General features: G+C 36.1%; 1 protein-coding gene across 2 annotated transcripts in view; it reads left to right on the forward strand.

The window, feature by feature from the left end:
- Positions 1 to 4,038: 4,038 nt before the first annotated feature.
- Positions 4,039 to 14,524, forward strand: part of DSG4 (desmoglein 4) — a gene marked incomplete at both ends in the record, with an annotated part of 37,474 nt that continues 26,988 nt past the window's right edge. For both annotated transcript variants that reach the window (XM_081262663.1, XM_081262664.1), the window contains one exon: positions 4,039 to 4,086. In XM_081262663.1, the coding sequence (XP_081118789.1) occupies positions 4,039 to 4,086 (48 nt within the window). The remainder of the gene's footprint in view (positions 4,087 to 14,524) is intronic.

Here is a 14,524-nt window from a genome sequence, read left to right on the forward strand (position 1 = left end):
AGATAAATACAGAGCCTACATCTTGGGAGAAAATTTTACCTCTTACACATCAGATTGAGTACTAATATCTAGGGTATATAAAGAATTCAAAAAGCTAAACACCAAAAAAACAAATAACCCAATCAATAAATGGGCCAAATCCTGAACAGACACTTCTCAAAAGACGATATATAATCAATCAACAAACATATGAAAAAAAGTTTATCATTGCTAGCAATTAGAGAAATGCAAATCAAAACCACTCTAAGATTTCATCTCACGCCAGTCAGAATGGCAGCTATTATGAAGACAAACAACCATAAGTGTTGGTGAGGATGTGGGGAAAAAGGTACACTCATTCACTGCTGGTGGGTCTGCAAATTGGTGCAGCCAATATGGAAAGCAGTATGGAGATTTCTTGGAAAATTGGGAATGGAACCACCATTTGACCCAGCTATCCCTCTCCTCGGTCTAGACCCAAAGGACATAAAAACAGCATACTACAGGGACACAGCCACATCAATGTTTATAGAAGCACAATTCACAATAGCTAAACTGTGGAACCAACCTTAAGTAGATGACTGGATTTTTTAAAATGTAGCATATATATATATATATATATATATATATATATATATATATATATACACACACACACACAATGGAATATTACTCAGCAATAAAAGAGAATAAAATCATGGCATTTGCAGGTAAATGGGTGGAATTAGAGAAGATAGTGCTAAGTGAAGTTAGCCAATCCCCCCAAAACAAATGCTGAATGTTTTCTCTGATATAAGGAAGCTGATTCATAGTGGGATAGGGGGGAGCATGGGAGGAATAGACGAACTTTAGATAGAGCAGAGGGGTGGGAGGGGAAAGGAGGGAACAGGGGGTTAGAAATGATGGCAGAATGTGATGGACATCATTATCCAAAGTACATATAAATGGACACAAATTGATGTGAATATGCTTTGTATACAACCAAAGATATGAAAAATTTGTGCTCTATATGTGTAATATGAATTGTAATGCATTCCACTGTCAAATATAAATTTTAAAAATGAATAATAAAAAAGAAAAAGGAGTTCTATGTGCTATAAACAAGTAATGTGTGGAATGAAAATGTCCTGCTATTTTGGATGATATTATACAAACACAAGAACAATCATTAAATATCCAGAGCATCCCTGAAGTTCAAGGTACACTTTTGTCTGAGCAAATGACATGTCACAGATTTGACGTCAAAGATAAATACTAGGAAGAACTTACTAAAAAAATTCTGTTCATAGAAATAACTACTAGATTCCGTAGTTTAGTAAACTGTAAGTTATGTAAAAATTATTTAAAACTGATAATATTTGACCATCAACTATTTTGCCTTCACACGTGTAACAAATATTGAAAATTGGCTAAATATTTATACAGATTGGTGGTGAAGCAAAGAAATAATTCTTGCCCTCTCTTTGGCTTCTCTGAACTACTGCTATAACAAGAGTAGAAGAGAAGGAAGAGACATTGCTTTACATGATCTCTATGGTATCTTTAGGCATTAATAGTTAATACTCTTTTTTTTCTATAGTATCTGGAAGCTCTCAGATGAAACAGAAGTAGCTGTTCTTTATCTACCCAAGCTCAGAGCCATGACCTAGTATTGTCTTTGGGGGCCGTACTTTAAGATCAGGACTACAACTTTAATTTCAGTAGAAATGAAAAAATGGAGCACGTAGTAGTATCTTCTTCATTACTACAGAATCTTTTAAAACTACTTGTTATGGTTTGAATATGATTTGAGCGTCACCCAGAGGTTCATGTGCTGGAATTATGATTGGACAGAAGTGATGGAAACCTTAGAGAGGCAGGGTCTGGAGAAGATGGTCAGGTCACTGGAGACACTGCCCTTGGAAGGTATTAATGTAGTTCTTAGAAGACTCTGGTTAGTTCCAAAAAGGAACAACAATAAGTGTTGGCGAGGATGTGGGGGAAAAGGTACACTCATACACTGCTTGTGGGTCTGCAAATTGGTGCAGCCAATATGGAAAGCGGTATGGAGATTTCTTAGAAAATTGGGAATGGAACCACCATTTGACCCAGCTATCCCTCTCCTTGGGTGGGTTGGTGTAGAAACAGTAAGCCTGGTGCCTGAATCTTACTTGTTTTCTCCCCCACCATGTGACTGCTATCCCACTCTTGTGTGTGCTCCTGCCATGATGCCATCCACCATGTTGCTTAGCAGCCTGAAGGCCCTCACCAGAAGCCAATACAATGGGGTTGCCTGATCTTGGACTTTCAGCTTCCAAAAGTGTGAGCTGCATAAACCTCATTTCTTTATACATTACCCAGCCTCAGGTATTTTCATAGCAAAATCAGTCTCTCATAATGCAAAACAAAGGTGGAAACCTTCATGAAATATTTCCATTGGACATAGCAATAGAGAAGAATATAGTCTTCCCTTTGAAAAAGCAAAGTCACTTAGGAATCTAGATTTATTTCATTAATTCTGTTAGGAAAATAAAATTTTTCTAATTCAATCATACATAAAATAAAACAAAAAATACCTGGTCACCTTATATATTTTTGAATCAGGCAGGTATTCCCAAATTTGAGGTTTGGCTTGGGTAGACAACTTCAAAGACTCTCTTTGCAGCAATTCATTTTCCCCATTGCTTAAATATAATTTTCTTCTCTCTTTCTCATAAATGTGTCCAACATGTAATTCATTTCTCTTCATTTTAGAGTACTATACTGCCCCTCTAATTGCCTGGAGTCTTTCTGATGCTTCCAAAAAGGCTACACTGTTTCTCAAGAAAGCAAGCACCATTTAGCATACATTCCACAGCCGAGTCTGCTGAGTCTGCCGTGCTTATGAATTACAGTGACAGGATAGTGAAGATCCTTCTCCCTTTGAAATTCTCCAACCAACAGGTATTAGCAATTAGAGAACATTTAAATATATTTTCTTTTTATGTTGGTTGATGTTGCTGCCAACCTGCAATTTTTTTTTAAGACTCTACCCTATTCAAAACACATACTAACTAAGGAAAAGAGAGAAATTTAAACAGGAAAAATGATTTTTTTAAAATCCAGATAAGCTCTGGTTTTGGTTTTGGTTTTTAAACTCTCTTTAATGAACTTACAACTTCTCCTTAATGAACATTTGTGATGGTTTAAAAGATGTTCCTCATTCATGTTGGATACATACATTGTTGATTAGTGGAAATGCCCATGAGGAGTAAGGAAACTGTACTGTTATTTTAACATAATTCCATAAGTATTGTTATCACAGAGATTCAATTATACAATCAGGAGAAAGGTGCCAAAATTTAAAAACAAACATCCTGGTACCAGTTAAATCAGTTTCTTCATCTTAACCATGTTATTCCAAAACATTTTAAAAATTGAGAGTGCAGGTCAACCATAGGACTTCTTAAAGAGGAACCGGAATCTTATGAAGTAAAAGAGGAGAGTTTCATTATTCTGTCTTCCTCCCCACACCATTCTGTAGGCCTGCTGCCTTTTTACAATGCCCTCTGCTAAGAGTATCATTCCTTGAAGTTGATTCCGTAGTGGACATGTGTGTGTCTGTGTTGTCAGTATATATAATTTTGCTTTTACAATGTTGGCAGTAAGAAACAGCCTTCTAATTTCATTCAGCATGATGATAGGCCCTAGCATTTTAATTATTTTTCATGTTGTGAGTAATTTATTATTCATTGGGTATCTTCCCTATAAATCTTGTACTCCTCTGTAAGATGATTTTTTGGGGGAGGAGGGTGTCCCACAAAGGGTTTCATTGCAATAAGAATCAAGGTGTGTCTACATTCTTACCCAGGGCCCAAACAATGCCAGCCTTCCAGACCAGCCCAGGAGTTTGGGGTGGGGAAACAGAGTCATTATAGAATATCTTCATCCCTCGGCCAGGAGAGCATCAGAGTTATCATCCATGCCCTCCTAAAAGGGCATCCCGGAGCACATCTTGCCACAGAACCTAATTCAGGACTCAGAAGACCAGGACTAAAATTGAATCTCATTAGGGTTTGCATGTAAGAGAGACCAGAAGGAATGGATTGGCTCCTTCTCAGAAACATTTGTCTTTTGATCATTCTAATGGTAAGTAGAATTTAAAGGCTAAGGAAGGAAATATAGCCTTCAGCTCTTGTCTCTCCTGTCTCCTTTGGGCTTTCTTTCTACATGAAATTTATTCCATTTTTAACCTCCTTTCTGCAAAGAGAGATCTACAAGTCCAGCTTCCATTTATTTCACAGGATTCTATGTGCCTCAAGGGACCCAATGGCATAGAGAAACAGAGTGAGAAATTAGTTAGACTAATAAATTAAACTTATATGGTCTCAGAGACACAATCTAATCCAGATTAAATGCTAGGAATATTCTAAAATTTATAATTAGAAATAAAATCATTTTTCATCATCTTTTACTTATATTTAAATCAGACAGATTGTTGTGAAAATTCCTAGTACAAATGCATTTGATATTTGAAAGGATATAAAGTTAAGATAGTGCATTTCTTTTCAACAGTTTTTTCCTGTGAGTTTCCTTCAAAGATGAGGGATGTCAGCTATATCAAAATTACATTGCAACTAATTATGAAATATTTAAGTCTTATTATTTAAAGCATTCCTCCTACAAGCTAGGAAGGAAATTTATTCATTTATTTAATTAGTTTTTATTTATTTTATTATTATTATTATTTACTTTGAATAATTACAGATTCATAGCAATATACCAAAATAGTACAGAGAGGTCCCTTATACCTTTTACCCATTTTTCCCTCAATGGAAACATTTTATATAACTACATACAATATGAAAACTAGGAAGTTAACATTGATACAATGCATAGACCTTAGGGAAACAACATACTTTTTGTTGACCTTTAGTCAGGAAGGAAATATTTAAATGATCTGTTTCTTTAACATAAATATGGCATTTAAGAGGTTATATTACTTTCCTCAACCCTGGGTGGCCAAGGTGTGAAATGTCTCTCTGGGCACCACTCACAGTGAGTATCCTACCCTTAGAGGAGGTAACTATTGCTAATTCAATTAGAAAGATTATGTAAAGAAGCAAGTAAGCCGGTTTAGATTAGATTAGACTTAAGTCTAAGATGATCAAATGACAAAAACAAATCAGTCAAAATACATTAAAAGAATAAGAGAAAGATAAGGAGAGGAAATTATATAGTTTTTTTCCCAAGCAAATTAAGCAAATACCCCAAACTTGGCTCCACCTCAGTCTTCTCAGGGGTGTTAGTCTGCAGGGGTGTTATGACATAACTTGGAAAATGATTCTCATGCTATTCCCAGACAAGAGACATTAAATTCATGAGCTTTGGTTCTAAAAGACAGGGCAGCCAGTGCTGGGAGAGATGGGAACACATGGTTAACCAGTTGGCATAGGAAGTGTCGTTTCCAGAGTTTATGTCTCTATGAACTTCAAAAGCGGTGCAGAAGCCCAACACTGCCAGAGGGCACAGCGCCCAAGCTCGGTAGGGAACATGAGAACACTGATAGAACATTCTGTTCCCCTAGTTGAAGAGACATTATTCAACAAGACCATTTTTTTAAAAAAAAATATTTTAAAACTGAAAAACACTAGAGTAGTGCAATGTCTTATTAGATGATTGTTATTTATTTACTAAATGACAAAGTTACTAAAGGAAGGTTAAGAATCAGGCTTGTCTTTAAGAAAAATATTAAATTATCCACATATACCTCTTGTCATACTTCTCTGGGGTATATCCATGCTTTGGCTCAGATAAACATTTTGTTTTCAGCAAGGAAAACTGCCTAGGTCAAGATTTTAGAAGCAACTGAAGTTTGTCTCCTATTGCTGTCTGCACAGGCATGTTTTATTAAATGTGTTATTATTTAATTAAAGAGTCAATTCACCTTCTCCTTGATCTTGAAAGAGTATTATATTTCAGATTCCCAGGACCTCTTTTTGGTAGTATTAATTTATTTTCCTTGGTAATCCTAGTAGTTTTGACACTTCAATCTTCCCACTTCTCATTGATACTATAGTATTTGTTTTGATATTTTATGGTAATTGTGATGAGCATAAGTTCTTATGCATTTCTAACAGCTCCCTTAAGATAACAATTTAAAACGTCTGGAACAGGAAAGTAAAGATGTCCAGCATATTTCAAGATTGTGACAAATCCAAGAAACGTTTAGGAGAATCAATATGATATTACAGGTGTTGTAGGAAAATAAGCATGCCTATTTTTCTTCAATTTCCTACACTTGAACTCTACCCCTTTTTAATCAACTAAATCAAAGGCTCTCTGGAGCATCATTGCAGCTTACATTAATGAGGGTGTGGTGACCTCTCAGACTTATGGGTACTTTGTGTCAGCGACATCTCAACCACAAAGAGCACTTTAAACAAAGTTTTGACTGGCTTAACCAATAAAAGTACCCCAAACTCTAGGTTTCAATAGGGTGTTTTCTTTTATTATTGAGTCCTTTATATTTTCTTCCTAAGGATGATCATCATGTTCTTCTGCTATAAACTGGATGTGCTGGTGGGGTACAATCAAAACTGAACTGAGAATCAGACATCTCGGGTTTGAGTCACAAGCTACCCTTCAAAGTGGCTGTGTAACTTAGGGGAAAGCATTCCACTTCACAGAGCTTTATTGTAACCCAGGGAGAATGTGTGGTCAGACATGATGTCACGAAGCCTCCTCCACTGTCAGAACTCTGCTATTCTATGATTATCATTACTGAATGCCTATGCACTAGAAGTTCATTACTGGCTCCTGAACCTTAGTTTTGTAAATTTGCCTAGAGAATCTAAAGATTTAGGTAAATTTTTTAGGTTGTATAAATTTTTTTAGGAAGGAATCACTAGAAGCAGAATAGTTACTAGCTGAATGAGGACTATACTCTATCAAGGGATAAAACCATAAAGAAAAAAAAAAACAGCCATTGATTAGATTAACAAGTTTTTCCATATATGGTAACCATTTGTTTGTCATATGAGATATAAACACTCCAAGTAAACATTCTGATTCTTGGAAAGCAAAAAAAGGCTGGTGTTTACATAGAAGCACATCCCACCTCTATTATTTATTTTGACTGGCAGGTTTCCAGAAATAAAATGATAGGGGTGGTGGGATGGGATGTATTATCTGATTGTTTTATTTGTACTAAACAGAATATCCTAGATCACATTAAATGATTGGTTTTAGTACTGCATATTGCAGAAACTCTAAAGGTTACATGGAAGCATGAAATCTCATCTCTATTACTTTTTCTCTCTTGATATAAGTGGCTAAGGAATTATATCCATTAACTACTTTTTTAAGCCAAATGGACACATTTATAATTTTACCTTCCAATTCCCGAATAGTCCATGATGAGAACTTCAGGTTTAAAAAAATAAGTTTTATATTCCTAGAGATAGCAAGAATTATTACCATACTATAATTTTAGTACAGTTTCTTTCGGTGATATCTACCTATAGAATTTCAGGATAAAAATCCTGCCTTAAAAGTATTTTTTTGACTCTTAAGACTATGTGATGCTTTTCCTTTTTAAAGATACTTCTCCTTCTTTTTAGAGAACATTGAATCCTAAATAGCTCGTCTGATGATGATTTCTTTCTAGTGTTTAGGGGTCCAGGGACTTCATCACAGAGCAATGAATCCATTAATTGGGCTGTTGTGATGCTTCCCTCCCTTTCCCAAGTGGGAAGGCAGCTGGAATTCCTCCTCCCTCATAGAGAGCATTTTGATGACAGGGTATGTGACAAGAGACTCAAGTGAAGCTCTTAGATATTACTTGCATGAGAACTGTTTGCCCTCCCTTTGTACACAGAAAATTACATGGCTTACAAACTAAAAGGCCATTACTTGATATACCTTCAATTAGAAACAAAAGTGGTATAATTAGGCTCAAACTTGGTGGCTCCACCATACCCCTAGGAAGATGGCAACTACTTTACTCAATAATTTTTATAAGCATAATTCAAGAGAGAACTTCTTATTAATAGGTTGGTCCTAGGTGTGCCAATGAATTCAAAACTGACTTCAAAAAGGCAAGTCATAGACACACAAATAGCCTTGTTCAATACTTCAGACTTTAAATATACTCCATATGTAAGAGAATAACATTCATTCTGATATTTCAATGAACCCAGGTAATGACTTGGAGTTCACATATCTTTTATAAAATCATCAGTTTCTCTCTAGGAGCAAATACTGAAAGAGAAGACAATACCCAGAAAATACTCTGCAATTTTGCTAAAAGTTAAATGGCAATATATTATTAATGTCATATATTCTATTATTCCATTTGGAATCATGTATATAAAAACCAGTCAGAACTTGCATACAGAGAACAGTGCCTATCACATACACCTTTTCAGTAAATGAATGGATCTAGTGTCTACCTTGTGTTTCTTTTTGCCAAATCATTTTATGGTATTTACCACCCACATGTCGACAGACAGCATCAATGTGATTAATGGGCTTCAAAATGAGCTTGAGCATTTTAAACTCAGACAAAGAGGAATAGGTTCTGGGGGTAAGGTCTGTCATTGTGTTGTAGTTCTACCATATTACAGTAACAAAATATTTTACAATTAACAATGTTATTTCAACATATGACAAAATTCCTGAAAAGTATATAGAAGTATCTCATTTTAGAAATTTTTAAAAAATTGGGAAAGAAATAAGAACCCACAATTAGGACAGGCTGGATTTGAACCAAACAATGCAAGATTAAAAGCACTTTAACTGAATCAGAATTGACTCCCTACACAGGTCCCATTGACATATACTTCTTTTACAATGCCAAATACTTCCCTATATCTTTTTTTTTCTTTTATCTGCTTGTCCTCTCTTTTAATATGCAAACCTTTCTAGGCAGGAACTGTGTCTTACTCTCCACTGAATTCTCATAAATTAATGCACAAACACCTATAATTATTTTCTTAGGCACTTTCTGGTTCCTTTCATTAATGCAACTTATTATAAGGACACACAAAGAAAAAGAAAAGACAAAAACTCTCTCATCAATGAGGTTCACAGAAACCCTCATACATTTAGGATGCCCCACAGTTGTCCAGGTTAATTTGCTCCCTCAACAGTAGATGCCTCCAACTGTCATTTCTAGTATTCTGTCACTGGGGTGACTGCTTCATCCAGTTCCATTTTGTGTGGGTGTCTTTTAACCAGGCTTTTAGGCTAAGCCACATCAGAGGATTATGTCTGGCCCACCTATGCTCTGAAAAGTACACATGGCAAGGGATTCTCACAGCCAAGAAGTTCTGCAATTACCCAGTAGCCCATAAATATTCTTCAGAGTTTGAGGTTCACGCAGTTATGCTACTTTGCACAGTTTGGGAAGGTGATATCATTTCACATTTCCTCCAAAACACCCATGCCAGGTGTTTCCTGAAATGTAAGGAGCTCCTGACAGAGCTCATGATTTCAAAGGCCTCCCCAGTAACACCTGCTGAGTTCCTTCAAGGAGACTTGCACATGAAGCCATGGGACTGGAGGACTTGGCTAATGAAACCCTCATCAGTGAAGTCAGCGGAGCAGGGAACAGAAATACCAGTGTATCACAGAGGCCTCCATCCTGCACAAGTTCTGTTAACTGAGACACCTAACAAGGCCTGGGATCTAACATTGCATTTCCCTGGTCTTAGAAAATGTCAGGAACAGTGAAAGGATTTAGAGGAGGTTATACTCCAGGATTCTTAGGGCTATTCAAGCTCTCCATAAACTGGACAAGTGCAAAGTAACAGGATCTCGAATGCTTTCTTATTCTCTTTGAGCCAAAGATAATCTAGTTGATGTGGCTACTTTGCAGTCTCTAAAAATTATTAACTAGTACTTTTATATGGCCTGGGTGCCATGAACACAACCTCTAAAGCAGAAAAAAAAAAAAATCTTCTTGCATTCTCCTCTTTAGAGATGTACCAAATGTCTACTGGGTCCTTCCATTTCTCACTGTGATTCCATTTGGATCAGAGCCAGAAGTAGAGGGCCTGGAGGGTTTGTCCATAGTCACACTGTTGGCAAAGGACAGAATCAAGACTCATACCCAGCTCTTCTGCCTCCAAGTCTAAGGAATTTGTGTCTCTAAACCACATTGCTTTTTATCAAGTCAAATGGTAATATAAACCTAAGTGTCCACTATGGAATAGAAGTCATCTGATTTTATGTGTGCACCAATTTAAGAAACTTGATACCAGCTTCATTGTTATCATAACAATGGTCTTCAGTTGGGCACACTCACTGAAATGCATGAGCACTCAAAGGACTCACATACTTTTCAACGACATATTTTCTAGGTCCTCAGTTTCTATATTCTTTCCTTAAATTAAACTAGCTGAACCTACACCTGAACCCAAGGTATCAGCTGGTTCTTCTCTCTTCATTCCCCTTTAAAAAAAAATTGCCCATGGTAAACATTACTAAGTTGTAGTGCAATGGACTATAAAACTATCTGGGGCACTAAACTAAGAGACAATTCAAAATATGATTTCGGTATTGAGAAAGAAAATTGACTCTGATTCTTTTTTTGTGGGGCGGGGGCGGTACCAGGGATTGAACTCTGGGACACTCAACCACCGAGTCACACACCCAGGCCTATTTTGCATTTTATTCAGAGGCAGGGTCTCACTGAATTGCTTAGTGACTCACCCTTGTTGAGGCTGGCTTTGAACTCTCAATCCTCCTGCCTCAGCCTCTCAATCCACTGGGATTACAGGTGTGTGTCACCACACCCAGTAATTCTAATGCTTTTAATCAATCTTTTCATTAGTCAGGGTTTTCAATTATTTGTTTTCAACAAAGATGAAAGATTTATCAGTTGACTAGAGATATCATTTAAAAATAACTTTTAAGGATAGATTACTCTGTAACTTTAGGTCATGTCATTCAGAATAAGTTTAAAGAATGTATAAGAAAAAGTCCTCCAATATGATTTAGCTATTAAAGTTCTCTAAGAACTGTATTTACAAGTAAAAGACAAAAACAACTGGAATTGATGCTGAAACTTGTTTAATTCTAATAATTAGTATTACTTACTTATCCATTGGTTTTTTAAAACTCCATTCATCTCTGTGATACATTTCCAATCAAGTTTTATTTTTTGTATTTAATTATATTGTATCAAAACTTTCATATTTGCATATTGATGCTCAATTGTGCTCTTCATTATGATTGTAAGGCTAATCTAGTCCTTTGGGTCATCAATGGAAATAAGATATAAGAGTTCAAGGAAAAATAGGAGTAAAATAAATGCTGACTGTTAAAGAACTTACTAACTTTTCTTATTCAAATGGATGATACTGGGCATCAAAAGACAAGATTTAGCTATCATTATAGAAAAATATAAAGAAGCACATCTTCTTTTCAAAAAAAATTTTGTTGCTCTATTTTTGGGGGAAAGCAAGGATAATTTCTTTATTCAGTTTTTATTACTATAACTCTTAACTCACATTAATTATACAGATTTTTGGATTTCACTGTGACATTTCTGTCACACACAGTTATTATTCTTTGATTGTATTCTCCACTCTCCCTCCCCACCTGCCTTTCCTTCCTCTTCTTCTTTCAAGCCATCTTCTTTCTTTCTTTCTTTTTTTTCACATGTGAAAGAAAACATGTGATACTTGTCTTTCTGTGTCTGGCTTATTTCACTTGTAACACAATGACCTTCAGTTCCATTCTTTTTCCTGTAAATGACATGATTTCATTTTTATTTATGGCTGAATAATATTCCATTGTGCATATGTACTATATTTTCTTTTCCATTCATCTGTTATGAAAATGCCATAATAAAAATAGTTATGCAGGTATCTATTTTGTATGTTGACTTCACTTCCTTTGGGTATACACCCAGGAGTGGTATGGCTAAATCATATGGTATGTCTATTTTTAGTTTTCTGAGGAATCTTCATACCGTTTTCCATAGTGGTTATGCTAGTATTGTATTCCCACCAACCATGTATAGGATTCTTTTTACCCCACATCTTCACCAACATTGGTTATTTATTTATTTACTTATTTATTTTTATAATAGCCATACTGACTGTGGGGTGGAATTGCAAGGTTGTTTTTATTTTGCATTTCCTGGGTGGCTAAGTTGAATATTTCAAAATATCCTTATTAGCCATTTATATTTCATTTTTGAGAAGTGTCTGTTCAGATCATTTGTTCATTTCTTTAATGCATTTCAGAATGTCTTAAGTTTTCATGAGCAAAATTTTGGAAGTCTTTGCAAAGATAATATCAGTACCAGTCAACATAAACATCAATATTTATTCAGAGCCAGGGACACAATTATATGAAACAAATATCCAAACAAAATCAGAACAGTTTGGTAAGGTAATATTCGTTAATTCCAAAAAAAAAAAAAAAAAAGTTTTAGGTGTTAAAAAATATAATAATGAGTAGGATTGGGACTTGGGCCCATTCTCAGTAGCTGTTTTAATACTTCATGGATACAGTATAAACCTGTAGGCTTATTGTAAATAGGCAGAAACAACAGAGAGAATATGTTCCACCACAGAGTGAAAATTACCTTCCACATCTCTAATTGAAGTAAGAGCAGAACCCAGCAACGACTCACTCTCACTATTTAATATTAGATTATTAGCTCTGAAGTTCTGCAGCCCAGCTTGCCCATGCCAGGGTAAGTGAGGGAAGCAACATAATGATGTTACCGTGGTTCCATCAGATCAGAGACAGGATCAGGAAGGAAGAAGGGAACAACTGGAAGAGAATATCAAAGAGGAGAAAGAAAGAGAGCAGTGGAGAAGAAAAGGGAGGAAACAGAAACTATTGTGGAGCCAAAAATGAAGACAGGGAGACTCTTGTTAATAAAGGGCTCACGTGCTCTGAGCTCACCAACATGGCATTCACCAAAGCAGGGCTTCCAGTTCACCTCCCACTGAAGGAGTTTCCTGAGAACTGCATGTCAGAGTCTAGTGTGCAGCATGAACTGCTCAAGGTACTGGTTCTCAGTTACCCTAATGTCCCAGTGACCAGAATGAAAGACAGCTACTACTAAATGATACATAAGGCAACATTGAAACATAAGTCTATATGTATGCATGGACACAGAACTTACCAAGTTAGCCATTGAGTGCAAAGGCAAATTTAAAAATTCAATATACATGGTTTCTTTTTGATTAAAAAAAAAAAATTAGCTGGGCATGGTGGCACATGGCTGTAATCCCAGTGACTCAAGAGGCTGAGGTAGAAGGATCCCAAGTTTGAGGCCAGCCTCAGTAATTAGCAAGGCCCTAAAACAACTTAATGAGATCCTGTCTCAAAAAAAGATAAAAGGGCTGAGGATGTGACTCAGTGGTAAAGCAACTCTGCATTCAATCCCCACACCAAAAAAAAAAAATTATAGTTTGTGGAAGTATGGGTTTACAAAGAAAAAATGTGACAAAAAATTGCCGATCTCCTGTTCATGAGATCCTATTTTTTTCTTGTACCTTCCAGAATTATCTGCTTTTCTAACATCAAAAATTTAACCCCCAAAAGGTCAAAAATTTAATCCCCAAAATAATTAAATAAAATAGCACATTCTATGCAACTTAATAATATGATCTTCTAGTAAATATTGATATTCATTCCCAGGTCTAGATATTTTACTCATATCTAGTAAAATTTTATATGAGAAAGTGAGTTAAGAAGAGACTCAATTCTTACCAATGAATTTCTCATCTCTGTTGGTCCCTTCTGGATTTACCTTTTGCCATGACAAATCCTGCCCATACCCTCCCTCTGCTCCCTCTTACAACCACCCCCACTGCAGAATCTGCTCTGGCCCACTCCACCTGTCCAGTCTCCAGGCTCAGTCCACAAGAGCTCCTCAGATTCACTCTGCTCCCCAACTGGCTGGAGTTCACAGTAGTACCTCATCTCCTTCCTAACTTTCCACTCTGCCTCCACCACCATCCCCTAGCCCCGGGACAGTCCTTGTATCCTCCTCTCCCTACTCCGGGTTTACCAAGTTCTATAGAGAAGTCAACAAACAGGAGAAATAAGTATTCTATTCTTACTTCCTCATCTCAGCTTCACCACAAATCTTCACCAACCATAGAATAATAGTTTTGTTTCTGTTTCTAGTATTCTGAGCTCAAACGTTTCCTAACTCAACAATACAGGGTGGGCCTACCTCTCTCCTCCATCCCATGGCATTTAGGTGGCTTCCTGTCACTTCCCTAAAGACTTCTAAAAACTGTTGACAGTCACCTCTAATCCTCCTCATTCTTGCTCACCACAAAGCTAGGGAATAGAGATGTAAGTAATTTTCCACCAATTACACCTCATGATAGTTTTTTATCTCTGTTGTATTCTTCTGTTGGTTTTTGAAATGTTATATATATTTTATATATGATATACGTGTGTATTTTATAACACATAAATATCATATATATGTTGACATTCCATTCCAAAGGAGGAAATATTCTTTCTCGTTATTATCATTTACCTGTACTTTTAGTTTAACCACTCCTACTCTCTCTTAATCACAACTGTATCTACTACTTCTTTT

Source organism: Spermophilus citellus (genome assembly GCF_964194105.1).
Source record: "Spermophilus citellus genome assembly, chromosome: 12".
Classification (NCBI taxonomy): Eukaryota; Metazoa; Chordata; class Mammalia; order Rodentia; family Sciuridae; genus Spermophilus; species Spermophilus citellus.